This window comes from Chondrus crispus, genomic scaffold (assembly GCF_000350225.1).
Source record: "Chondrus crispus Stackhouse genomic scaffold, scaffold_29, whole genome shotgun sequence".
NCBI classification, from domain to species: domain Eukaryota; phylum Rhodophyta; class Florideophyceae; order Gigartinales; family Gigartinaceae; genus Chondrus; species Chondrus crispus.
The window spans coordinates 297,033-323,027 of record NW_005179194.1 but is presented as its reverse complement, the minus strand read 5'-3'; the positions used below and the strand labels follow the sequence as shown (position 1 = coordinate 323,027).

At 50.6% G+C, this 25,995-nt stretch overlaps 11 protein-coding genes; 6 read left to right on the top strand and 5 right to left on the bottom strand.

Annotated features, from left to right (window-relative positions):
• The first annotated feature begins 647 nt into the window (after positions 1-647).
• Positions 648-1,181, top strand: CHC_T00005406001 (hypothetical protein). The gene has a single exon (XM_005717275.1). It carries the CDS (start codon positions 648-650, stop codon positions 1,179-1,181), a length of 534 nt encoding a protein of 177 aa, XP_005717332.1.
• A 17-nt stretch (positions 1,182-1,198) lies between these two features.
• CHC_T00005405001 (hypothetical protein) lies at positions 1,199-1,633 on the top strand. Its single transcript, XM_005717274.1, has one exon. It carries the CDS (start codon positions 1,199-1,201, stop codon positions 1,631-1,633), a length of 435 nt encoding a protein of 144 aa, XP_005717331.1.
• A 76-nt stretch (positions 1,634-1,709) lies between these two features.
• Positions 1,710-3,683, top strand: CHC_T00010279001 (THO complex subunit 1, putative). The gene has a single exon (XM_005717273.1). The coding sequence runs from the start codon at positions 1,710-1,712 to the stop codon at positions 3,681-3,683; it is 1,974 nt and encodes a 657-aa protein (XP_005717330.1).
• Positions 3,684-3,946: 263 nt separating this feature from the next.
• Positions 3,947-6,367, bottom strand: CHC_T00005403001 (hypothetical protein). XM_005717272.1 is given in 2 exon segments: positions 3,947-4,147; positions 4,148-6,367. The coding sequence occupies 1 exon segment, from the start codon at positions 6,365-6,367 to the stop codon at positions 4,148-4,150; it is 2,220 nt and encodes a 739-aa protein (XP_005717329.1). The 3' UTR covers positions 3,947-4,147.
• Positions 6,368-7,526: 1,159 nt separating this feature from the next.
• On the top strand, positions 7,527-8,377 carry CHC_T00005402001 (hypothetical protein). XM_005717271.1 is given in 2 exon segments: positions 7,527-8,018; positions 8,019-8,377. The coding sequence occupies 1 exon segment, from the start codon at positions 7,527-7,529 to the stop codon at positions 8,016-8,018; it is 492 nt and encodes a 163-aa protein (XP_005717328.1). The 3' UTR covers positions 8,019-8,377.
• An 18-nt stretch (positions 8,378-8,395) lies between these two features.
• Positions 8,396-8,866, bottom strand: CHC_T00005401001 (hypothetical protein). Its single transcript, XM_005717270.1, has one exon. The coding sequence runs from the start codon at positions 8,864-8,866 to the stop codon at positions 8,396-8,398; it is 471 nt and encodes a 156-aa protein (XP_005717327.1).
• Positions 8,867-9,275: 409 nt separating this feature from the next.
• Positions 9,276-9,638, bottom strand: CHC_T00005400001 (hypothetical protein). The gene has a single exon (XM_005717269.1). It carries the CDS (start codon positions 9,636-9,638, stop codon positions 9,276-9,278), a length of 363 nt encoding a protein of 120 aa, XP_005717326.1.
• A 117-nt stretch (positions 9,639-9,755) lies between these two features.
• On the top strand, positions 9,756-10,403 carry CHC_T00005399001 (hypothetical protein). The gene has a single exon (XM_005717268.1). The coding sequence runs from the start codon at positions 9,756-9,758 to the stop codon at positions 10,401-10,403; it is 648 nt and encodes a 215-aa protein (XP_005717325.1).
• Positions 10,404-10,546: 143 nt separating this feature from the next.
• On the bottom strand, positions 10,547-11,527 carry CHC_T00005398001 (hypothetical protein). Its single transcript, XM_005717267.1, has one exon. The coding sequence runs from the start codon at positions 11,525-11,527 to the stop codon at positions 10,547-10,549; it is 981 nt and encodes a 326-aa protein (XP_005717324.1).
• Positions 11,528-11,876: 349 nt separating this feature from the next.
• CHC_T00005397001 (hypothetical protein) lies at positions 11,877-12,290 on the bottom strand. XM_005717266.1 is given in 2 exon segments: positions 11,877-12,053; positions 12,054-12,290. 1 exon segment carries the CDS (start codon positions 12,288-12,290, stop codon positions 12,054-12,056), a length of 237 nt encoding a protein of 78 aa, XP_005717323.1. The 3' UTR covers positions 11,877-12,053.
• Positions 12,291-16,244: 3,954 nt separating this feature from the next.
• CHC_T00005396001 (hypothetical protein) lies at positions 16,245-17,192 on the top strand. Its single transcript, XM_005717265.1, has one exon. It carries the CDS (start codon positions 16,245-16,247, stop codon positions 17,190-17,192), a length of 948 nt encoding a protein of 315 aa, XP_005717322.1.
• The last annotated feature ends 8,803 nt before the right edge of the window (positions 17,193-25,995 follow it).

Below are 25,995 nucleotides of genomic sequence, written 5' to 3'. Positions count from 1 at the left end.
TCGTTTGGTTGCTCTTCTATCTCCTGACTTCCACTGCTCTTTGCACTGTATACTTGACGGAACATGTCGCAGGTGGCCTGCAGCAGCAGTCAGGGTGAGTAGGCGTAGGAGTGCCCCCGCACGTCTAGGCGATTATGGCGCGGCACCCCCCCCCCCCCTATAATCCCCTTCGTCGCCCGCTTCACTTGCGCGCCCTCCTCCGCCACCCTTCTAAATATTCGTACACACCCACCACGTGTACGCGTCGCACAAGTCCAGAACACGATCAATCCGTTCACTGCCCAGGAAACCTCCAATCAAAACTCTTCCTGGTACAATACTGTACCCCCTACCCTCCTCTCAGACTGTATCGTGCTACAGTACAAAATTGCATCAATCTATTAATTCTTTCCCGTGTACTGTACACGTATTTCAAAACTATGACAAAATCAATCTATTCTGTAAGACGGTATGTCTATTTTCGAGTGTAATGCGGCCCAACTATCCACGTGTTCAACGTGGGTCAAAGGTCCTCTTGGTGCTCTGCCATCTATTCATCGTCGTTCCCGACCCGGCGTGGCCTCCACAGACAAACGCCCCTCGCCATCTACGACCCCACTTCCCTCTCCCCCCTCACCACCATCAATCGCGACCCTGTGATTCTCATCATGCACGCTCTAGGGCCTCGCATCAATGTATTCTTCACTCATCTTATGACCATGCTCCTCGTCCTCGTCGCTATCGCCTCTTCTTTCAGTTACTATCAACTCAGCTCCGCTTCCCCTACAGTAGATCTCCGCATTTCACAACTCTCCTTCCTCCGAACCATATCGAGGGAACGATGCGACCAAGCATATCTTAAATTTGATTTGACAGCAGACTTCCAACGCATGTGGACCTGGAATATCAACCATATGTATGTCTATCTTGTTGCGGAGTATGTCACGGATTCGCATCAGAGGAATGAAGTCGTCGTTTGGGATACAATTCTGTCTGGAAAGAAGCAGGGAAAGATTGAGAGGAGGGGTCAGAACAACAAATATTCACTCAAAGATCACGGGTACGGCTTGCGTGGGAAAGAGGTTCTGGTCAAGCTCAAGTACAATATTTTGCCGTACATGGGACCGCTGTTTTACGGAGAGCAAGGCCAGAACTCGTTTCTCGTTCCGCAAAACTATACTAGCAAAGCTGTCATTTACTAAATCATCTATATTTATTCATGCACTGCTTCCTTCTGATCCTATCCCCACCCGCATACATCACGCTCTTAGCGGCTCTACATGCACAAATTCTATTGCTCTTCTCTTCCCTTCTCTTTCGCAGCCGGCGGCATTCGCAAGATCGCTATCATCACTGTCGCTTCACACCGTTCCCGAAGCCGTCTGCTCAAACTGTGTCCAGATGCCATCGAACTTCGAAGGCCACCGTTTCGAAAGACTTTGAAAAATCCAAGCTCATTGAAATTTATGTAATTTTGCATTTCCATATTCACTGTGTGTTCGCTTGGTTGAGAGGCAGTGATCCGCGCCTGCAGCCACGCCCTTCACACCCACTCAAATCGCACTTACTCCATGCCTTACTGTTCTATCTGCGTTTCATAGAGACCTCAACACTCAACGACAGCATCCCAAAGCCGAATTGCATCTCCCGTTGACTACCCCTTCACCATCGCCATGCAGGTGGAAGACCCAATCTGTCCCGACGACCTCATCACCAAACATGTTTCAGACATGAACGCCATGCACGGCGCACTAATCTCTCTCTTGGTAGCTCCCAAATCGAACCCTGAATCTGTTGCGACGCAGCTTCATGAGCAGTCACAGGAATATTCACCAAATGGGCGAGGCTTGCTGGAGCGAGTTTTGAAGAGGGCCACAGTTGACATTCTCAAGGGCGGCATCCAGGAACCCTCAGATCCCAAATCCGCCTTTTCCAATGCCCTCGCCATCGTCGATTGCGCCGTCGTGCTCATGCGCAACGGTCATGTCGAGGAGCGACTGCCCTGGACGCTGTTAGAGTTTGTGTTTAGCTCCTGTACGCGCGGACAACTTTCAAGCGGCATCGGCGCTATTCGGGAGCGGTTTGACTCGTATCGAAGAGCAGCGACAACTGCAATTACTCATGTTTATGTCATCAAAGCGGCGATGTCTTGCATAAACCGGGATCAACACGGCTCCGATCCCCTACTCTCAGGGCGCTTGCGGCTCATTCTGGCGGCTGCATTGCCGGTTTGGCACCCATCAGGTCTAAATCGGAGAGGCCATGTCTATGATGGTGGCAAAATTGACTTGGGTAGTGAAATGGAGAACACGAAGGAATCTGATTTTGACGCTGCATTGTACAAAGCCTTCTGGGGTGTGCAGGAGTTCATGCAGAATCCGTCCTTGGCAGAGAATGAAGACGTTTGGAACACTGCTCGAGTGGCCATTGAAAGAATTTTGGATACATTCGAAACGATTAGTACCCTACGCAATCCCAGTGTTGCTCCAGAAAGCCCAAGTCCTAAGTATATGGCGGCCCCATCCCTTTTACATCTTCAACTGGTTGATGTGCGTGCAAGACGACATGTTCTCATTCAACTTGTAATATTTCTTCATTACCTGGAGGTTATCGGACAGACAGCCCCGTCAGAAAAAACCACGCCTTCAGCATACAAGAAGCATGGTTTTTGTAAATCTTTATTTGAAAGCGACGGTAAAGGCACAATTATTAAGGGAAGAGTGTACGCCCTTCTCGATCGTGACTGTCCCGGCAAATTTAAACGTTTTGTTGTGTCGCTTCTTCAACGAGAACGAAAATGGATTGATTGGAAAAAGCGCACGGGATACAAACATTTAAACGCGCCACGAAGCGAAGCACCGAAAGAGTTTAAAAGAAGAAGGGTTCTTTCTCCAGTTCCAGACTCCTTAGCTCCGGACCAGTCGAAGCGCCGGCCTGACGGCCCCGAAGAATGGGAGTTGAGGCAAGCGGCGTGGACGGTCCTACCGAAATCCGAGCGGATTGACCCGCTGCGGGATCCTACTAGGCTGAAGGTTTCATCTATACAAGACTTGAAAACCCAACTACAAGAAGATATGGAAGATCCAGATATCACAGACGATTTGAAACGCATCAAGAATCCGAAGTTTGTGTGGCGTTCCCTGCGGTTGTTGTGTGAAGAATCCATATCGACATTATTGCAAATAACAGAGCCACTATCGGAGCATGGCGTCAATCTCGAGCGGTGTCTTGCAGCGAAGGATGTACCAGCGGCGGATGAGGAAACGAAAGAGGCTCAGGAAGTGAAGCCGGATGCGGAATCTAAAATAGTTGTAGATACGAAAATAGAGGCAGGGGCTAAGGCGATGGAAGGAGTCGAAGCTATGGGGGAAACCGAAAGCGCTACCAAAGAGGCTGCCAAACCTGAAAAGGCTGTAGAAGGCTTGGTGGCGAGCAAAGCACATGCGGATATGCAGGCTAAGCCAAAGGATGGAGCCCTGGTGGACAGCAAAAGAAACACGGTTGGCGAGGATAAACAGGCTGAAAATGCTCCGGAAGAAGAAGCGGACGCAGTAGGGCTGGATAAAGCCGATGGAGATGCGAAAGTGGACAGAAAGGCTGAAGGTACCAAAGAAACTGACATGGTTCGACAGAATCAAACAGTTATGAACGCCCAGACGAGCGAACCCGCAAAAGCGATTGAAGAGGTCGAATCTAAGCCTTAGCTTTCAAAAAATACTTAAAATTCGTATGGGTTGCAAGCGGATATGCGAAGGGCACAGAACTGGTAGAGCAAATAAGTACCCCTACCAAGTGCCTGAAACGTCAATTACAGCACAGTTTTGCGTGACTAAGACTTGAACAACTGTTCAAGGCAGAATCCTTACCCTTTTCTCTTAGTTCACATCATTTCGTTTAGAAAATTTCTCAGTCAGTTCCGTGGGAGTTGAACTACTATCGCCTGCGAATTAAACTCGACTATAACATATGGGAGGCGCCGACACGAGAAAACAACCAACGCGCCGTTCAGTTAAGCTGTCTTTTACAAGACTGTGACAAAATGCACGTCACAGTTATCTACTATAAGCGAGGCCCAGCTACAAAAGCGTTTGTGCAGCCACCCGGCCTGATACCTCGAAACTACGGAGCAGAAGCGAAACACACAAGTGAGAACTTGTGGATTTCGAATCTAACACAAGTCTTCCAATAACGCGAACAAATTCTCGGAGGGTGCTCTTCTTCCGCAAATGGACCCCTCTTGTTCCTTGTCCTCTTCTGCTTCCTCTTCTTCTATACGATCGTATATTACAGAGTCGTCTCCTTCTTCATCGCCGGCATCGTGACCGCGATCATCCTCGTCACCATAGACACCCGAGAGAATGGCAGCAACGTTCCCAGACCCACTTACAACACTTGCGTCAGCATCATCATGTACATCCCACGTAATTTCATGAGCTGAACGGGTTTGGTGTTCCGGATCCGGAGCATAGCCATCCGGCAAAGTCGCCAGTACAATGCGACCGTCTAGTGCGAGCCGCAGAATGTTGTTTGCCGCTCGGAAGACATCAAGCCTGGCTGCCTTGGCCGTACGAAATCCGCGCTTGATAGCCCAGGCCTCACAAATCTTCCAGGCTGTCCACCCAGTGGAGGTGATGTAGCCCGGCTCTTCAGCATCGGCTTCGAGTCTCTCTATTTCCGACTCCAGATTCAGAATGCGAACTAGCGGCGCACGATCGGCTAGATACTTCACCGCCGCATATGGCTCACGAACCTGTGCAATCGGGTACATTCCAGCGAGGATTTGGAGCTCACGCGGAGCCAGACCAGGGAAAACAAGACCTGGGCAATCGCAAAGTCGTACCGAGTCGGATAAGAAAATAGTTTGAAGGTGCTTGGTGTGCCCCGGAGTGCGACTGGTACTGACAACTTTCTTCCGGAACACACCATTGATCAAGCTGCTCTTTCCAGCATTGGGGTGACCTACCACACCTATTGTGATCATATTCTCTTTAACAACATCATCTTCCACATCCAACTCGTATCTGAGTTCACTGGGATTAGATTCCGTCTCGCTTTCGCCAGTCAAGCCTGAGGAGGCGGCGTTCATGTTGGTATTGGTTGGAGTACTTTTAACATCATTTCTGAGTCTCAGCGCAGTGCTGCCACCCTTGACTGCTTTCCCAGACTTTGACTTGGCAGATGACGGTGAAGACGTTGTCGCATGTAATCCGCCCTCGGCAACAGGCTTTGCCCTTCGACGTCGCCGTTTCTGGCTCTTTGGTTTCAGCGCACTCGTGTCCGGTGACCATCCCGATGTGGGCTTATTCTCCGAAACGTGAACAACGCGCAATGGTCGAGGATGACCGCCATTTGGTAAGCGGGTAGTATCAGACGAATTTCCAAGACTTCTTTCCAAGAAGTTGATATCGGTCCCATCTTCATCGTCGGACGTAAGTGTCGCATTGTGATCAAGCTTTGCGCGCCATTGCTCAAGGTATGCTTTTTTCCGAGGATCGAGGTCGAGAGCATCGACGGCAGCTAAGAGTTGATCGGCGCCCCATGCAGAAAGCTTAGACCGTGCCATTCTGCGTTCGCGCTTGCTAAGCAGCTCGGAATTGTCCTTTGATGGGGCGAGCTTTGCGTCCGGGAAGGAGCTGAACATTGCAATAGCCATGCCCGGGTAATGCGTCTGAAAGTAGCGTTTCCACGCGAGTAAGAGATCTTCAGGAACGAGGTCGCACTTATTGAGCGCAAGAACCATGCCCTTGCCAAGCTGATCTGTGACGTAGTGGTAGAGGTCCGGGACAAAATGCAGGGCGGGAAAGCGAATGTCCGCAACGAGGACGAGGACGTCTGAGCGTTCAATCACGCGCCATAACTGTCGCCAAGTTTCCAAGTTGCCTTCAAAGTAAGCGGCATTAGGGTCTTCAGGCCGGGCAACACGATCCATCCAGGCACGGAAGGCGGCGTACTCGCGCTTGTCAACGACGTTGATCGTGTCCTTGTAAGACCATGGGGGCCGTCTAGGCATGTCAAAAGCAGGATTTGGAAAGGGTCTGACGTCCGGAACAGACATGGTCCTAGTTTTGATGGCCTCTGGGATATTCTCATCGGGCCGGTTGACTGGATGATGGGCTAGGGCGCGCTGACGCTTGCGAGCGGCATCTGTGTCTGCGGCGAAGACCAGGCGGTAGCGCTGAGAAGAGGGCGTCTTCGAAGAGCGGGAGCGACGAGGGGAGGTGTGGACAGTTGACGAAGGGGACGTGGCGGTAGCGGCAGGGTTGTTGGAGGATATTGGGGTTGGTTGCGTGTGTGACGATGCAGGGGTCGTGGCGGAGGCGGTATGTGCTTGACGCTTCTGGCGAAGCTGTTCGCGCTTCGCCTTTGCGGAGAAGGGCTTCTTTCCCATGGTTTAAGGGATTGATGGCAGGGATGAAAGTGTTGGAGGGGCTCGGGCTTTGTAAAGGTAGAAATCCGCCACCGCCGGTAGCTTTGTTGGGTTGAGACATTTCTGCCCAATGGCATGATGGAGCGGTTTCATTTCACGATGAGTCTCGACATGGAAACAAGCTCGACCGGGGTGGAAATATGGACCGAACGGGTCAAAATGCTTCACTTGGAAGAGTGGAAGATTCCAGATTTTTCAGGAAAAGTCCGAAATATTTCTCACATTTTCAGATCCATTTGTAAGTACCGAATGGATATTACGTGCCAAACTGTAATGGCCCTTGGAGGACCATGATCATCTCCCAACAACCGTCCCCAATTCTCTATTTAAGCTTCGCCTGCCCCACGCCGATGCTTCGACCCCGAGCGGTATGTCGACGGCAATGATGAGAGCGTCATGATGCCCAGCCGTCATAGTTTGCTAGTCTGGCTCGATCTACGATCTGTCGTCCTTGACATTTCAGGGCATGATGCGCCCCACCATGTTCTTGTCGGATCCAATGTGCGGAATCTTTGGTCGCCGACCGTCGTCATGCATTGCAATCGGTCGTCGGATCTAGTCCGTCCTCCAAATGTCCCGCATGATGGCAGTCGAGTCGTCACTGGACATTCCGACATGCCCTCATTGATTGCGATGCGTCGCGTTGATAAACACGCACGGTCTCCGTACCCGGCCGTCTGAACCGTGCCGTCCGGGTCCCAGACTTACACCCACAAGTGCTATATCGATCTAGCAGAGCGACACTGTCCGCCGGGCATTGTCACTTCTTGACTTGTCCGGCCTGATGAGTCGTGACATATTCTCACAGCGATTTTACATGCTAGACAGCTATAAACTTTCAGTGCCCGCGAGTAGACTGCCTTGCTAGAAGTGGGAAGAAATGCGTATGGTGTTCACTGCAATTGTACCCGTATGATGGCACTAGTCACGTCATCCACGCAATTTTGTAGAGAACGTTGCCCATCATGCTTGGATCTATCCATGTCTGTACGAAATCCTAAAAAAGCACGGGCACCAGCAAGTAACCAAAATAAATACGCACGAACGCTCTTCGATCGTGACCATTGGCGGCACCATTACAGCTGAGGTTACCTCCATCTCCAGTCCCCATCTCGTCCTGATGCAAGCTACCCGCCTCGCGCAGCGCGCCTCTCAAACAATCAGCCCCTCTGACGCATCGCGCCTTGTATCGGAAGCCGCTCGTCGCGCCTCAACCGCCGCGCCACTGCGTTCACGCTCCCTTCGGAAGTACACGGACATCATCGCCATCACAGTTGCCTCCATGGTCGCTGCGAGTGCCCTCAACAACAAGCGGGATTATGGTGATCGTGTCGCCGTGCTAGAAGCGGAGTTGCGTCGCGCCGAGGATCAACGGGACGAGGCTAGGCGTCATTTCTCGGTTTTCAAAGACGCTGTTTTCCAAGTCGCCCCGCACGCTGTTGCAGAGATGGAGAAGATTGGCAAGCAGAATAAGGAACAGCGCATTTCGGAGAGAACTACCCTCTTGCAGCGCTGTCTGCAAGATACCTTAGATGAGATTTTGTCCGATCCCAGCAAGGATTCGGCAACTAAAGTGCTGCCCAATGAAGACGAGAAACCGAAACTCATCTGAAAGCAGAGTATCCTTGTCCCGCACTGGTCGCTTCGCTGTCCCCGCCCCGGAATCGAATTGAAACGCAGCTAAAATCCCTAACAGGCGTAGAATACTTGGTGTTAAAGAGTCTGTGATGTGTGCAAGCAAGCATCGTGATTGTAAACAGCTAGTTGCAATCGCAATACCACTGCAGACAAGTTGGGACGGCCTCTTGAAGTAGAGCGACACTTGCCTTTATCCGCCTCGAGGAAAAGAGGGAACACGTTCAGTTTATCGTTTTTCGTCTATCATTGGAATTTAGTTTTTCAAAGGGGAAACAGGTAGTGCTTGATTCAGGCTTTCGGTCTCTACGAAATAAATATAGCTTGTGCCTCGAATCTAGTGGAACATCATCCTTACCCTTCTTTCGGCTTGCTAGACGGCCCAAGTTGGCTTGTTTGCGTCGGTCTCGATGCAGCAGGCATGCCTTCTGTCGCAGCCGCTTCTCGGGCAATCTTGGCCGCTGCTTCCCTTTTCGCAATAGCGGGGTGCCACATCACCCCAGGCAATTTAATCGGATGCTTCTTGTGTTTTGCATTGACGTTGTCCTCCCCATGTGTATTCTCCGGTTTGATGCTGTCAAACATGACAGCTAGTGCATTTTTGCTATGGCTTGCATATCGTGCTGTTTCGAAATCCTTCCGAACTTTCTGCTCCATGTCATCTTTCGTTTTTTCTGATGCTGCCGAGGTCGCGATCTCCGATACCTTTCCAATGGCATAGCCCGCTGCGGTTGCAGTCACCGTGAACAGAATTAACACTCGTGGATTCCGCGTTGCAGAAACGATCGCACGCCATACAGAAGATCGCTCGTAAAGAAGAGCCATCTTTGCGACGAAGTTGTGGAAAACGGCTTTTGATCAGTACGCTCGACAAAGCCTTGACGCAGCCGCTCTTTCACTGTTTTCTTAGGATAAACTCACAACGTAATCTTTGTCGTGGCTGGATAGGGCAGACGTTGACGCTCGAATACAACACTCAGGGCCGTGAGGCGCTTGCTTGACCCCTTCGTGTGTCAAGCTGAGGTGCGTCTGAACAAGGCATCTCTTTCCACATTTGCACACCTTTTGAGATGCAACATCAATAGGGGACACATGTACAGTATCCAGATAGCGGTGCAACTGTTATTTAAGAGGGTTTCGTTATAAGGCGATGTGTAGTAAGGCATGGCGTAGTTTAAGGCGAAACCTTTCGATATTCACTAAGTGAATTTAAGGCGAAACCTTTCGATATTCACTAAGTGAATATCGATAGGTTTCGCCTTATAATGTCATTACCCCAACTTTTCCGCCATACCCCACGTACTGTATATGTCACTACTTTTGTAGAGGGGACCCAAGCTATTGTCCCACTGTCAACCTGCTGCAGACGGTACGTCATCACCCCAGTGATGTGAATGTATGAGCAGTAGAACTTGGTGTGTGTGTGTGTGTACTCTGCCCGACTACTTGCAAAAACTATGGCTCTGAGCGAAGAATGCTTCCATCTTCCCAATTCCAGCCAACAACTACGCAAAGCTTCTCTGATACATCTGCATTCTCCAATGCGCATCGCTTCTTTGGATGCTATCTGCTGATATCCGAGTCTGCAAATCCTCATTCAGCCGGTCGCACTTACATCGGCTTCACAGTCGACCCTGAACGTCGACTAAAGCAGCACAACGGAGATATCAAGAGGGGAGGTGCACGAAGAACTTCGCGTCATCGTCCGTGGGAAATGCTTGCTGTGATTCATGGATTTCAGGATAAGACGCAGGCGTTGATGTTTGAGTGGGCGTGGCAAAATCCGTTCAAGAGTGTGCACCCGAAAATACACGGGCACCGACCCGATGCGCTCGCTCTCCCAGCAGACAGGCCTAAATCCGCGAGCGGATGTCTCCAGTCTTTGGCTGCGTTGGCCTCGGTTCCGCCATGGTCACTTTGTCCTCTAACTCTTTCCATATGCGCTCCAAGAAGGCAATGGGAAGATCTCGAAATTCAAGCTCTCATTTTTCCGCCTCACCTCCGAGTTCGTTTCAGTCCTTTGGCAGATATGTCGGATAATGTCGCTTTGTATGACTATCGTCACCAGTGCGATTCTGTTACGCCCCAATGGGGCGAAGAAACCGAAAGCAAATGCCCGATCTGCAGAGAATGCAACCTGTCTAGAAGCAACGGCCAACACTCTCAGTCACGAAGACTGACGTACTGCGCGCATTGCGGAGCTGTTGCTCACCTAGCTTGCATCGCATCTAGAGAAAGAGAAGGTTCTGCGGCTGCCGCAGATTCCCTTCTGCCGGAAACTGTGACATGTCTTGTTTGCGAAAAGGATATGCATTGGTCGTTAGCAGTACGCCTCGGAAGGTCACTGGAGACCGATGAATAGAGTGATGCGTCGAATAAAATCTGAAAGAGAAAAAAGAACAAATTATCTTCTCTGGATCGGTTCAATGTACAAAAGCGACACACAAATGATTGTGAAAAGTATATATAACCTCGATTGAACGCTTTCAGCTTCCCAACCACTACTCACAAAGAAAACGATCCTGCGTTCATCGCGGAAGCAAACTTGCAGCAACCTATCAGTGCTGCCATGTTGAGTTTCTCCAAGCTACCTGTGGCCATGCGGTACTCAATATCTGAAAGACTTTCGAACATATACATCTTGGCGTTCTTAGAAAGGGATGACGTCGAGACAAGTGGAAACAGTTCAGTGATGATGTCTCCGAGAGCAAGTCCTTTGTCTTGCATTAGTGTTCGCAGCTTTGCAGATGAGTCCGGAAAAGTTCTTTCTAGCAGCCAGCCCCAAGCAGCTTTCACATCCCCAGGGTGCGGAGCGCCTGTGTTTGAGTAGACTGCGTCTGCTGTAATCTCACCCCCCCGGGCCCCGGACGAGGCCAAGTGAGTTGACTGCAAAACGTTGAGGATTCTTCGCATATCACCCTTGCCTAGGATTAGCAAGGCTTCGAGTCCATCGGAGGATATTGATACGCTCTCAAACGCTGCGATTTCCAGAACTCTTTTCCGCACATCATCAGCGGGGAGCGGTCCAAATCTAAACTTTGTGCACCGCGACTGCAAGGCTGGGATGATTTTGTTGACATAGTTACAAATAATGCAGAAGCGTGTGTTTGCGGCATACTTTTCCACAACGCGGCGCAGAGCCATTTGTGCAGCCGTGGTCATGGCATCTGCTTCATCCAACACTATAAGTTTGACACCGCTCGAAAATATTCGTTTCGTAGAGGCAAAACTCTTGATCTGATCTCGTACCACACCAATGCCGCGGTCGTCAGAGGCGTTAAGCTCAAGTACCATGGACTTAAACGAGGAGCCGTACATTTCCTTGGCACAAGCAAGTATTGTTGATGTCTTACCTGTCCCTGGGGGTCCACAGAAAAGAAGATGAGGAAGGCGATTATTTGAAATAAGGGTCCTCAACGTAGCAATAATCTCTTGGTGTGAAAGGAGGTCATCAAGGCCCTGAGGTCGATATTTTTCGATCCACATCAATGAAGTGGGTTTGTCCATTATCGGCTTCATCTTCTTGTGGGCAATCGCATGTAAATCGCCTTGTTCGACGGCTGGTTCAATCTCCATGAGCTCCGGTTCTTGCATCTTGGGACCGGTTCAAACACCAACTGTTTTCGTCAGCTTAAACAACGGGTAGACGAAGCTGCGTTATCACTCGTCAGAGGGCGATCCGGAGAGAGTGCACGAGTACTGCGGCGATGGAAGGGATAGGCAAGTTGTGGCTTGGGGAGACGTCGACGACAGGTAGTGCTGCTGGTCTAACAAGCTCTCGTTCCCGCCAAAATACATTGGAACGTGTATCATATTTTAGGGTTTAACCTAAGAATTTCTGTACGGGGGGGTCACGATTTATTGCCCTCCTGAATAGTGCTTCTCTCGGTTTATTGCCATCCAAACCCGGTTGTCACGAGTTCTCATAACACGACACCTGTGCGTCCTATATCGGGAGTACAGTCGACCCTACGCATTAGTGCCGCCTCGTGTAGAGACTAATAATACGGCACTAATTCGGAGCGGCACAATCAGATGGCAGAACCACAACCGGCCAGAACTCTGTTATTATTAGAGTCTGTTGTTGCCTTTGACCCTGACTTTCATGCCTAGCTTCTAGAAAAGCTCGTTTTGCGGACCTCAAGTGCGATAAGGCATTGCTCACATCGCACTCCACACCCAGACTCTCCAAAGACCCAAACAACCTTCCTAGCACTACAGCACTCGGTACGGCCCGCCTCTCCGTCATTTCACACTCGCCTTCTGCCACACAATCATCCATCATAGCATCACTGGCAGACTGATTCTGTAGCTCTCCACCATAATGTATTGAATCGCAAGCATCACTAATAGAAGGTTCTGCCACAAGCTCATTAGTCTCGATCTCAATCCATTCCTCCACATCGCAGGGTGCAAAGTCTTTGTTCCGGGCGCTGTAGCGGTGTTGATCACAATATGTTGGAGTGAAGGAAGAGAGCGTTGGATGTTTCGGATGGTTCGCTCTGAAATTTTGAACTGACGCATAACTGTGGTATTCGCATTCCCGACCTGCAGCAGATGCCCAACCTCGATTTTCTGTGCAATCGTAAGGCGCGTACGCTTCGCTTTGGCGATCTTTTCAGGAATCATGTTAGGGTCTTTGAGTGAGGTGCCATCACCAATTGAGCTGAGGCTCATGAGGAGTGGGCGATGACGACGTCGTGCATGACACGTGGCAGAACCTGTGTCTGTCGGTTTTTGCGGCACTAATTCGAGGGTGGCAATAATGAAAGCGGCACTATTGCGCGTCCCCCCCTGTATCCGAAAATCGCAATTTGCTTGGGTACCTATTTGCGACGGACAAGACATATCGATACTGCATGCCTGCGAAAATTCCGAGCAGCAAAGTGTGCTTATAGCAAATGCTCGTCCGCAGTAGTACATGTACGAGCATGAGAGCCTCCGTTTCTTCGCTATGCGCTCAAAATGTCCGCCTTCACGACAGCCGTTCTAGCATTACTGCTCAATAACCGTCGCAACCAGCAGATAGCATTTCGTCATCGCCTGTCCTTGGGCAGGCGGGACGGAGACAACCGCGGCAGGCGCATGCGACGCAGAGCCCTTCAATCCCCTAGCCTTTCCACTTTCGCCGTTGTGCTCGGTTCGGGTTATGATCAGTCGCTTATAACGCTCACAGGTTTTGACAACCGCGTGTTTCAATTCTTACTAAGACTATTTGCGCCATTTAACAATGGATTCACGCTCTACTCGTATGGAAACCTTCGTCCTCTGCACTCTACAGTCAGTCTAGGGCGTCCCCGGAGCATCTCTGCTGCTCATTGTTTAGGGTTGATCCTGACTTGGCACCGAACAAGAGGTGCCGAGTTCGTTCTTTGTCTGATGTTTGGAATCACAGGCTCGGTGTGTTCTGTTTTTTTCCGTTTCGGTCGTCGAATTCTTCTAAAAGTACTTAATGAAAACGATATGGCCAGAATCATAATTGCGACGGCCACAGACGTTGAACGATTCCAGACGGCGTTTAGAACAAAGTCATCTGCATTGAAGGACGTTTATTGCGTGACAGCTGGCCACAAATTGTACTTGGAACAGTCGGGTGAATACATTTTAAAGAACATGTTTTACAATGGATGGAAGCATGATCACTACGTCTCAAATGTTTTAGTCTTCTCTTCAGATGGTACAGTTATTGCTTAAGCAATAAATGCCCCCCGGCTCAGGGCCGTTCCTAACTCGCTCGATTTAGGACATGGAATAGCAAAATTTTCAAAAATGATCACGACACTCTCTGCCCGGTTGCAACCCAACCTAGTCGTCTGATGAGTTTTTCGACCCGGGCAAACGGAAGAGCGGACTGCAATCTAACACTTGAAATGGAGACGGCTTAAAAGCAAGTATTACAACTCAAGATATGTCTCGTTGAAGATAGCTCTCGTAACAGCCATTCAGAGTCCAAAACGTCCAATATTTTAGGAAGAAACTGGAAATAAGCTATTCCATGTATGCGGTTCCGGTGGAAGAGGCCCAGAAGATGCGTTTTGCATTACTGGAGCCTCTGGTGCTACCAAACGCCAGAACAGCCACTGTGCACATCCGTTTATTCGCGAAACTTACCAAGCCCTATCCATTGTGTCTTCTCGTGGGACGAGTTTTTGCATTGTTCTCGTTATTGGCCGAGAAGCTTCTCATGAGTGTCGTATTGTACGATCACAGCCATTGATGCAAGTAGACAGTCTGTATCTATTCGAAAGTGCTGTAATGCCATCGCAATTCTTTTATTACATGTCAAACTACTCACATGTGTTTGGGGTCACGTTTTCTTTCTCGGAAACAATACAAATGCGTCTTCTCTTAGGTCTGCATGACCAAAACGTAGACAGGCAAGCCGCGCGCACAACGTCAACGCATTAGCAACCGAAAAATCGGTGGATCCTTCGATAAATGTGAAGGGTTATTACGCCCCAAAGACGTAGAGACCAGATTGAGGGCGTCGCAATGGAGAAAGATCTGGAATGGAAACGTAGTAAGTATGGGAGATGGTGGCCAGCACTGTGAGGAGGGACGCGCAGTAACCACGATGTAACGCGGACGGGACGGCAGGACAGGCAGCAAAAGCAATATGGATGGAGCGTCGGGGAGTCCGGGTGCACATAAATCAAGACGGATCACGGGCGGGACGGATGGCAGGTGCAGGTGAGCAAGGGAGGGAATGAGGGCAGAGAAATAAGAACGGGGTGGAGAGGAAGGGAAAGAAATGGCGAAGGGGAGGGAAGAAAGTAGGGGATGATGGAGCTAATGATCAGCCTGAAATGAAGCTGTGCAGAACGATAGAGGACGACGGAAACATTACTTTGGTTCGAGAAGGGTAGACTTTAGCTGTCCCGCACGGGGACAGCCAAAGTCTGCCGTCTGCCTTTTTCGAACGGGGGAGAAAAACGGCCAGGTAGAATGGCCCTGAAAGTGGCAAGCCAATTTGAAAGAGCAACGTGGGCGTTCTACATAAATGGTGATGAAGGAGGGACGATGCACGTATATGAAGATAATTGGCCACTGTAGTGTAATGAGTCTTCCTTACACAATACATGGAAGAGTTTTTCCATCTGGAAGAGATTTCTTCCATTTTGCAATTCAGAAATTCCGCACTTGCAAGTATTCCACGTCGGTACATCCAAATTTCGCATACATGGAAGAGGTCTATTCCATGTATTGGTCGAGGGTTAAGCAATAAATGCCCCCCGGCTCATGGCCGTTCCTAACTCGCAGTCCATCACAAATTTTCTTCTCTTGACTTCCAGCAGTGCGTATCTCCCAGGCCTTTAAATTGAATTTTTCAAGAAAAGCGCTATAAATGGTAATACTGTACACAGCGGAAAATGTCCTTGCAGGACGTCTACGTTTCACACCAGAGAATCTGGTACTGACCATTCTCGCGTCTATCTATACCTTCGTTCACTCGCCCCTTCCTTCAATTCATGCAGACTGTTGGCAGTGTTTGAGAGCTGCGCGCGTAGGGGGAGGGAAAAAGAACAAAGAAGAGAAAATTATTATGTTCTACGTGCTGGTCCCCCCCTTATTTTCTCGTGATGATGTCCTCCCTCTAATACACAAGAAAAGACGGCCTCCACTTGACGGAATAAATGCCTTTTGTCGGGAGATTTCTATCGTGTACACGTGGTACACATGCAGACCAATTATTAAACTACAGATTTGGGTGATGTCTCAGGGTATGTGCTGAGGTATGTCTTGGGGTTTGTCCTGGGGTTTGGCGTGGATATCCCTCCCGACACGACCCCCTCCCCAGACCCGAACCCGGGCGGGGTGTAACATATGAGAGGCATCCTCTGTCTCATCCCGGGGTCTCCCCCGGGGCGAACCAGCTAGGACGTCCACCATGACGTATTCTTCATCCCGAAGTGACTAAATTTAGTGTCACCATCGACACCACTCCCCCAATCGTGCCACGTACCCACGTGTACACCTGGAGTCCGACTGTAAGTTTTCTTTCCAACATCAACCCAATCTTGACACAACCCAAGAGAGATTACTAACTGCATATCTTTTCTTCATTACTGCGCGAAGTTTGTCCATAGCGCTACACCGATTCGAGTTTGCCTTGCCAGAGATACTTGATCGACTTGCTTGTGTGGCGGTGCTCAGCTGAGGTTTCAATCCTCGCGTCTGCCCCCTGCACGAAGATCTCTCTGGTATGGAAAAGACCAAGCAAACCGCGCGTCTGAGTACGGGCGGTAAGGCTCCGCGGAAGCAGCTAGCCTCGAAGGCGGCTCGGATTTCGCGTGCTGATCAAGATGCCCAGGAAACTATGATGTGGAAATTATCGAATCAAAAAGACATCAAGAAGCTGTTTAAAACCACAGGAGGCTCTCACCGATACCCGTACCATGTTTGGGTCTTGTTGCAGCTGAGAAAGTATGACCTCGACTGGCACGAGATGTTTCGTCGCTTTGGACTACAGATCCCGGTCCATTTGGACGCGAGAGGAGACCGCGGAGTTCTTATTGACGAGCCCTCCCGGGTGGGTCTGACGGAGTCACTTGACGATCATCGCACCTATGATAGGGTTGGAATGAAGGCGTGGGACATCGAGTCTATCTGCTTCGAGGACGGTAAATATGTCGCCGTCAGCCAACAGGACAAGTCGAAGCATGTCATTCTTCTATACACGCTTCAAGTATGTAGTGGTGCTCGAACCTTCGAACATGTTATCACCGATGAAAAGTTCTACGTCAATGGCCACGATCGAATTTCAGCCTATGTTCTCGTCGATGCGTGGTGTCAGAATCATCCAGGACGTTGGTTAGCGATGTCTGTGTCTGGTGCACGACCAGCGAGTTCTTCCGCATCCTTGTTCCATTTACCTCGCTTGCGTGGAACTCCATATCAGGACAATACGAATCTTTGCATTCCGGCGGCCATTTGCAACTCCGTACATCTTTATGGTGCTCCCCGGTTAGCTTCCAACTATTGGGGGCACTTTAAAGACAACGCCGCCTTGTTTGGGCGGCATGACAGGCTTCCTCGCCGTATTCGAAATCTGAGGGATGCCAATAAGCATCCCAAGCAAAACGAGGTGGTTCTCAAGCATCTGTTCGGAACGATACCGACTCTAGACAGACTGTTGAGTATCTGGTCATGATTGTTTGTCGTCACGCTTGATGGAAGCTCAAACAAGCTCCATAGCGTGTGTGTATCGTTGACCGAGCGGATCATATTGGACTGCATGGATCCGTATCCGCTCAAGTTCTCCCTGGAAGCCCTTCAAACCTGTCTTGGTGATGGAGTTCGTCTGCTTGAGATTCGCGAGATGCGAGAAGTTTGTCTTGTCCACACATCCACAAACAATCGCCGCAAACGTCGAAAGGTTAGAGCCGAAAGCAACAACTCATAGTAGCCAAGGTGTGTTCTCTCTGTTGCAGGCAGTGTTTTTCATTCTAGTTTCAAGTTTCTAAATGCATTAAAGTGTTTCATGCGTCATGCTTAGCGTCAAGCATGCGCCGCTTAATCATTCTACTACAGAACGGAGTTATCTTCACTCCATGGTTGGCCGTTCATCTTCCCTTGTACGATAGGGTTAGTCGGCGAGCATGAATTGGTTTCCTCGATATTCGGCCATGACGCGACTCTAACACGTAGCGAGGGTGGCGCCCTTCTAGGATTCTGCATGGTCCGTAGAACTTTGATACGAATGCAGGCCATTTCATGCCCCCGAAAGCGGTCCCTCGTGCCACGAACACCTTTTCCCCCTGCTAGAAGAAGTGAGAGGATGCAACAGCGATCCTCTTCTCTGCTGAGGCTCCTGAGCGAATTGCTCGTGGAACAGACCCAGCTAGAAGTTGCAAACAACGATGAACGTCTGAGGAAGGAACAACGAGACTTGCACCCATCTCAGCGTCGGGGTCCAACCGAGGTGGGACCCCATACATTAATTCGAAAGGCGACACGCCGTTTCTCACGGCGCGTCGGCGATATACATATAGGACCTGAGTGAGTGATTTGTCCCACTCCATTTCAGTTTCAAGAACTGTCTTACGGACGGCTGCTTCAATGTTCCAACCAATCTCTCAGCTCTACCATTAGACATGCGAGCGTAGGCGAGGACGGTGCGCCAAGTGATACCGTGCCGAGCCATCAAGCTAGAAACGGCTGAGGCTGTGAAGCACGTGGCGTTGTCAGACACAATAGTCTGCGGAGAGCCGAAAGAAAACATGATTTCTCTCTCGACAAAGTTGAGAACCACTTGAGCAGTACTCTCTCTGGTGGCTATGGCAATCGGCCATCCCGCGAGATGTTCAACCGCGACTAATACGAAGCGGTTCCCGGATGAGGTGGCAGGGAAGGGGCCGGGAAAGTCAACAGAGAACACACTAAAAATGTTTGAAATAGGAAGACGCAAGGTTGTCTTATACCTGGGAATCGGACGTGCCTTCTGACACCCGTCGCAACTCTTCACGTAGTCGCTCACGTCCTTATACACGGTCGGCCACCAGTATCTTTCCGTCACAAATTGACTAGTAGTCTTCAAGTCCCAATGACCAATGTCGTCATGGAAACCCTTCAGTACCTTTTCACGACCGGAAATTGGGGCAACAACACGATGACCATGAGTGGTGTGGCGGAACAACTTCGACTCCCACACAAGAAAGTTCTTCGCATTATTCTTCATGCGAGACTTCCTGTAATCATCCAACCCAACCGGAACTTTGCCCTCCAGATATGCCATGACATCTCGGCAAGCCTATTCTAGGTCGTCTACAGAGTAGAATGGAGTTGTGATGGCAAGGGCAAGCTCTCCCTCCTCTTGGGAAGCAGGATTGTCGCCGGCTTTGGGTTGAATACGAGAAAGGTAATCGGCTGCACTGTTTGCCGATCCACGACGATATTCCACGGTGAAGTCGTACTCGGCCAGGAAGTCTAGCCAACGAGCCAAACGACCATGGATGTCATTCTTGCAAAATGCGTAACTAAGACCCCAGGTGATCAGTTACCAACTTGAAAGGTGTAGACGAAAGCACATAGACACGAAATTTCTTCAAAGCAAAGATGACCGCAAGCGCCTCTCGCTCACAAGCGGAGTACTTGCGCTCCGATGTATTCATAGTACGGCTTGCATACTGGATGGGATGTATCTTCCCATCTTCCTTCTTTTGGGCCAACACAGCTCCGACGGAGACCGATGACGCATCTGTGTCAACGACGAAGGGTTTTCCGAAGTCTGGATAAGCCAAGACTGTCGGACAAGTCAACTTTATGCGTAGTTCATCAAATGCTTCTTGCATTTCTCCGGTCCATTTCAATCTGGAATTTCCGGAAGTAGCCGCATGGAGCACTGCAGCGATACACTACGTGGTCAGAATACACAGGATCACTGAAAATCAGTGGTCCCCACCATCGTATTTGTACATTATTTTGGACCCCAAATATTTATATTTTGATTCAACATAACATTCGTATCAATTTCCAACCTTGTTTTCGTGCTTTATTTTTGCGTACCACTGATTAACATTATAATTTCTGATGAGCTTCATAAACGTTGCTGCGGCACGTGGTCAGAACGCTGCTCTGGATTAGTATAAACGTTGCTGCGCAACGTCGTCAGAACGCTGCTGTGAACAGCCACCCCTACCGAAAAGAACAGACTAATATATTGTGTTCTCCTGTACTAATTTCGAGTTAAAGGAAATTGGTTAGAAGGGTAAAGCCTCTATACATTACGTTGAATTCAAAGTGCCAAATGTTGTGCTCAAGACAAGATCCGATCTCAGATGTGCTGCATGTGCCGCACACTTCATAGTTATAGGGCAGTCTCTGGTGCGGTGGCAACGGCTCGAGAGTCGACGGCGGGCGCGGCAGGTGCCGCTGAGATGCCGAGATGACGGCCGCCGCAGCGATGCGCCCGACCATGCCCGTGCGCGAGACGCGTGTGGCCGTGGGCGCTTCGTAGGCGGGGCCGTCGGCCGGGGCGCCGGACGGGGCGACGGGCATGGGTGGCTGCGGCGTGATGTGCCGGCCGCGGCGGGAGTTAGAGGGGGCGGTGGGATCGGCAGGGGCCGCGGCTGCGGCGGGGTCGTGCATGGCGTAGACGGGGCGGCGGCCGCGCTTGGAGGCGGCAGTGGACATCGGGAGGGTTTGGGGGTAAGGGGGGACAGAAAACAAAGGGGAGGTGGTATGGTTTTCGGTAGGCGTCTGGGTTTGGGGGACGGGGGAACGCAAAGGAAGGGGGTCCGTAACGCGTAGAGGAGAAAAAGAGGGGTGGGGTGGCTGCAACTGGATGGATGCAAAAGGGGTAAATTTACAGTGCCGTAGACGGCGCGCAGGATCCAGCGCGTGCGCGTGGGGAGGAACAGGGCCCATTTTTGGCGCAGAAGAGCGCACGTGGCACGGCACGCGTGAAAACGCGTCTCCTTGGGAGATGCTCCCGCCCGTTCTATGACGCATTCCCACCTCCATCTCTCTTCACCCCATTCTAACTGCCCACACCAACCAACAAAGTCCTCCCCGCCTCCTTTAATGAAAACCCTCTCTATCTCCCGCATCTCTCTCTAGCTAGCCCAGGCGTGGCGTCATCGTCGCCGTCTGCTCGCGGGGCATTACTATCCCAATATTCTTCCGCCCTTTCCACCGCACCACCCTTTCCAACACCTCTTCTTTCCCGTCCACTTCTCAAACTAGCTCCCTCAACTCTACGCACTCGATAATATCAAAGCCCAGCGCTGCCTCCTCCACATTCCGCGTCTGCGCCACTTTAATAGTCATAACTTCCGAAGCAGCTCCAGTCCCTCGTATATTACACGAAACGGACACGTCGTGTATGTGCTTATCCCTACAGTCTTCGATGTACCTTGGCTTCCGCCTTTTAAAAAGCGACTCTACACTCTTCTTGCGCCTGCGCTGCGCCGCGGAACTTACTAGCTACGAGGGGCTTCCAAGGGTGGGGGGGCGGGGCGAGGAATTGAACTCGCGACCAAAAGAAAAGGGCAGCAGGGGAGTGGTACCGAAGCACACCACCCCTGCGAAGCCCTTTTCTCCGTCGCCCCGCCTTTGCATGCGGCGACTACCGACCTTACTGGCGGTCGCCAGTAGTAAATTTCCAGCCCTTTTATACCCGACACCCGACACTTGAACGTGATACCCGACACTTAAACGTGTACAAGTAGAGCTGCAAACGCATACTTCCCCACGGCTCCTCTTGGCATGAATGTATTGGTTGAAAAAATTATTGGAATTATTCTGAGGGCCGTGTCGCCATGCTGGTCTTGTCCCGCCGCATGGACACTTCAGCAGAGGTGTGTGGGAGTGTGTTACGCGTGCGGCACAGGCCCGCCCGTGCGCAACGTGCGGTCTCATGTGAAATCCCACCCTCATTAAATTTGTCCAATTTTAACACCGGACGGCGGCGTCGGTGTGGAGAATCAAGCCAGCCTCGCCTGTCCAGCAATGCACATGTCCCCCGGTGAGCTGTAGCCACCCTCCTTTTTTGGCCTAAATTTTCGGGAGGCGGCGAGAGGCGGCGGTGGCGGGGCGACAATGTACGTATGTGCTGTAAAGTTACAGTACCTTCGTGTCGTACAGGACACGGGCTGCGTGCGCACTTTGCGCACGTGAGTTGCACATTTCGTGCGCTTTTTTTTCTCGTTAATTTTCACGAGTGGCGGTGGATTGACACTGGGCGAGCGGGGCGCTGAGGGGGATTGCTGCACTGCCTGCCCAATGTCGATATTTTCTCCCAATCTTCAGCACCCGTCCGTCGGTGCGACTGAGGGCATTGGTGTACGCGGCATACTGTATTACAGAAATTGCGACTTCCAGCCCGGCTGTGGTTTCGGAGCATCTGGCGTCCGTGCAAGGACACTGCTCTCGGATCCGGTTGCTCTCGCTTATCCGCCCTTCGGCAAATTTCTTTGCGCGTGCTATGGCGAGCGCAGCTCCACTGAGCGCAGCTCCACTCGCCGGAACCTCAATCTACGCATCTCCTACGTCCCCTCGCACACAGCACATAACGACCGGGAAGGAAGGGGCAGGAAGCATGTGCGAAAAGAATCCTTCCATATCAAATTTCACCACTCCCCATATTACTTCAACAGCTTCCTCTGTCAGACTCTCTCTTCGCGCGTCACCTCCAGCTCCCATGACTCGCATAAATCCCGTTACTACCGCTTTGGCTGCCCCGTTTTCGCGAAATGCTGCACTCCGTGAATACAACTTTCTTGAGCTGTCTAAACTTTGCAGCCCGAGCAACGCAGTCCGACATATGGTGAGGTCTACGCTTTCAAGTCCCTTCATTACTCCTTGCAGAGCAAATATGTACAACCGCTGTAAAGGTTGATTGGCTGTTATGCTGGCGGGTGAGGATGACTGTTTGTGGACAGCATCCGAGGGCCAGAAATCGTTCGAATGCTGCTTTAGGGCCTCAATCAGGACTTCAACCGCTGCTACACAAACGTTCTGCTCTCCTCCTTGTTCCAAAGTTCTTTTTGCTAATTGGATCCCTGGTTCCGGAGAGAGACCAGACCCGATAGAAAGTTGTTCACGTATGAGTCGCAGCGCTGCGTTCGCAAGTCGGGTAGACCTCTGGATGCAAATTCAACAATTTCTCCGATCGTATTGGCAGCGAGGTCAGGCGCATCTGTCGCAATTTGACGGGAACACGCTGCAAGAATACTTTCAATTGCTCCCAACATCCCACCCATAACACCACAAGCTAGACTTCGGGTGTCATCGTCAAGTCCGCTCTGAGCGTTCGAGATTTGGGTCTTCAGGCCAACCAGCGTGCTCACACAGTACCGCATTGTGTCTTTCCCAACAGATCTCCAAAATGCATCTTTCGCATTTCCATAAACAGCAGCCATACTCAAGGCCATCGTCTTGAATAATCCTCCTCCCCGAGCGACGGCAAGCATAATTTCCCATTGGTTTAGGTTCGATGCACTCACCGCCGACGATGCCTTCTTAAAGTCTCGAAAGACTGTTACGCAAAGTCGCTGCAAGCCGGATTCACGGACACTCCATTCCTGTGGACTCCATTTCAGCGGAAGATTTGTGTTCGGGTCACGTCCGGGAACAAGTGCCCATCGAGCCATTGCTGCTGAGCCTAGTGCCGCAACGGTGTAGGATGAAGTGGTGGCAATCATGCCGGCGTCGATAGGGGGGCTGCTGTGATACAAAATTTTGCGAGCGTGACAGTTAAGTGAAAGAGTTAGAAGTAGTGCCGAACAGATGAGCATGTCCGGGCACTCAGTGGACGAAAGAATTCCTTTTGCAAGTGGAATCAGAAAGGCACCACTTTGTTGAACAACTGCAGGTGGGTGTAGTGCAATGCGCCTGTCGGGCAGAGACCGCAGTCCGATGGTCCAGCAAAAACAACAACAGCAACAAAAAGAAGAACTGCCGACGGCACAGCGCTACGGAGTGTCCGACTCTCCCTTCTCCGTTTAAACGAGCTTGCGACTCGTAGTAGCTCGGATCCCTGATGGGGGGGGGCACAGAAAAATAGTCCGGCCCGGGATCGGTGTGGTAGAGACTTGCGAAGAGATCTGCTCGACGAGTGTGGAGTGGGCGCGTACGTAGGTACCCCGGTTCCACTGGGTTGTAAGGCCAATGCTCGTTGAGCGTCTTCGACACCTTGTAACGCGACAAGGCCTTCGACGGGGGAGTCGCAACGCAGCCCGACGGGATGAAATGAAAGTAGCAGCGCTACGTCAACCGTGCCGCCCGATGGCTCGAAACACCTACACCGGTTCGGTCGCAACCGATACCGATGGTACCAACACTGGCTCGTAATACGACGGAGCCCTTCGAGGGAGACGTCGTTGCAACGGTCTCCGTCGGAAAATGGGTCACAGTAGCAGCGCTACGTCAACTGTGTCGCCCGATGGCTCGAAACACCTACACCGGTTCGGTCGCAACCGAGGCCGATGGCACCAACACAAGATAAGGGAAAAATAGGTAGAATTAGAGATAGAAAAGGATAGGGAAATAAAGGAAAGAGAAAAGGGAACCCCGAGCGATAGAGGATGCCGTAGGCTTAGGTAAGAGGGAGCGTCTTGATAGAGACGGACTTCGACCAAGGCGACATTCAACTCCGGCAACTCGGGTTACCTTTACTGACTTGGTCGTCAGAGGGCTAAGGTATATATCGCCCCGCCGGAGCCAGTACAGTAGCTCGCGGCGCTAGATCCTAGATCTAATCTAGTGTCAGCAAAATTAATGCCAACTAATTAACTAAATAAAATAAAATAATTAAAAATTATAACTGTGCAATTATTCACACGTGTGTCCCCCAAACCCGGACTACTTTTCATATCCAAATGTTTTCCTTTCTTTTCACCCCCCTTTCCAGGTGCGTATTGCACTACAGTGGGGCTATAGTTAGCGTTTTCGTTAGAGATGCAGTGGTTTGAAGCAACAGTGATGTGAGTTTGGCTTCTCGCTTCTCTACAGAAGCTTTCAGCAATTCAGGGACCATTTGGAGAAGCGGTTGCAGTTGCTGTGAGTTATTGGGGAACAATGGGATTATACTGTACGCGATGTTTGTGACTGTGCAAAGATCTTGTACTTCAAAGGGGGTGTATATCTTGCTTTGGACAAACTTGTGACCCAACGTTTGCAGGGCGTTGCAAACCATCTCATAAACCTGACTACCGACCTTCTCCGGGTGCATGTTAGCACATGTAACCAATGTCTCGATACACTTTCTCGTGTACTCTGCTCTGCTGCAGGGCATTTCGAGATCGTCCTCGTCGTCTTCGTCAGGTTCTGCGTTTGCGCGTTTTGGGGAAGCCAGAAGCACCGCAGACATCGTCGTAGGATCTCTCGCGACATCCGCCATGACAGAAGCCTCCTCATCCCATCGATATATATTCCGCAGCGTCTGCATGTCACGGGGTCTGGCCTGTTGCGGCCACGTAAACTCTTCTTCAGCTCCGTCCAAAGCCTGCAGAACTGGCCCATTCGTAGAAAACATGCATCGCTTTGCGCACAAATCAGCCACACTCGTGTAGACTGAATTCAAAAGGTCGTTCGAATGAACCTCAGCATCCTGAATCGCGTCAAAAATACCAAGCCACGCATTCATCGCACAGACAAAGTCGCGCGGAAAGTCCTTTGCCCATCGCAAAGACACGCCCATCAAGCCATTAAGTAGCCTCTTGACGACATCAAAATTCGTCCTCATTGCAATAACACGGCGGGCCACAGCCTCTCCGTACGCCGTGAGCTTCCTCCGATACAAAGAAACGTCCTCCCCTTGCCCCAGCGCGACCTCCCCAATGATCAGGTGAAGTCTTCCATCCTCCACGGTACCGCTACAGTTACTGTCACCAATTCTATATAACCACCCCGTCCCACATGTACCCTGCCATCACTAAAATGTTCGGCCATCTCAATCGTGATCAAATCCGCCAAGATCACATCCACCTCACCCACCCCCAACTCACAGTAACTTCTCTCTCTCCCTTTCCTAACATAATATCTACCCTGTATCTGCCTACTCTACCTCTGAAACCTCAGACATGTCGGGGAAAGTTTCATGTATTCAGTGTTGTATCTGATATCCGTGAAAATTGATACCTTTATTATTCATTGGAAGAACTCATTGCCACCTCCAAACTTCTCTATCAGATTAATTCCTAGAACTCACATTTGAGCATTATGATCCCACATTGTGAGTTCTTCTCGGACAGGGTAAGCCTTTGCAAGAGTACACTCTCCCACGACTCAAAACGTCAAGTATCGCGTGAAATAAGTAGTCATGGATATACTGTAACATGAGGCAAATCATCCCTCATTCCTGTTTCTGCTGCTACCCTGAAGAAGGTGCTCGAAATTAAACTCATCATCATCATTGGAGTCATCTTCCCACAATTGATCCTGAACCTGTTGCATATTTTCGACACTTTTACCCGCCTCTCTCGCATTCTCTCGCTCTGAGGTACCTGTTGGAA

Coding starts and splice junctions, on each gene's coding strand:
- CHC_T00005406001 (XM_005717275.1), top strand. CDS start 648: ATGCACGCTCTAGGGCCTCGCATCAATGTATTCTTCACTCATCTTATG.
- CHC_T00005405001 (XM_005717274.1), top strand. CDS start 1,199: ATGCACTGCTTCCTTCTGATCCTATCCCCACCCGCATACATCACGCTC.
- CHC_T00010279001 (XM_005717273.1), top strand. CDS start 1,710: ATGAACGCCATGCACGGCGCACTAATCTCTCTCTTGGTAGCTCCCAAA.
- CHC_T00005403001 (XM_005717272.1), bottom strand. CDS start 6,367: ATGGGAAAGAAGCCCTTCTCCGCAAAGGCGAAGCGCGAACAGCTTCGC.
- CHC_T00005402001 (XM_005717271.1), top strand. CDS start 7,527: ATGCAAGCTACCCGCCTCGCGCAGCGCGCCTCTCAAACAATCAGCCCC.
- CHC_T00005401001 (XM_005717270.1), bottom strand. CDS start 8,866: ATGGCTCTTCTTTACGAGCGATCTTCTGTATGGCGTGCGATCGTTTCT.
- CHC_T00005400001 (XM_005717269.1), bottom strand. CDS start 9,638: ATGAGGATTTGCAGACTCGGATATCAGCAGATAGCATCCAAAGAAGCG.
- CHC_T00005399001 (XM_005717268.1), top strand. CDS start 9,756: ATGCTTGCTGTGATTCATGGATTTCAGGATAAGACGCAGGCGTTGATG.
- CHC_T00005398001 (XM_005717267.1), bottom strand. CDS start 11,527: ATGTGGATCGAAAAATATCGACCTCAGGGCCTTGATGACCTCCTTTCA.
- CHC_T00005397001 (XM_005717266.1), bottom strand. CDS start 12,290: ATGACGGAGAGGCGGGCCGTACCGAGTGCTGTAGTGCTAGGAAGGTTG.
- CHC_T00005396001 (XM_005717265.1), top strand. CDS start 16,245: ATGGAAAAGACCAAGCAAACCGCGCGTCTGAGTACGGGCGGTAAGGCT.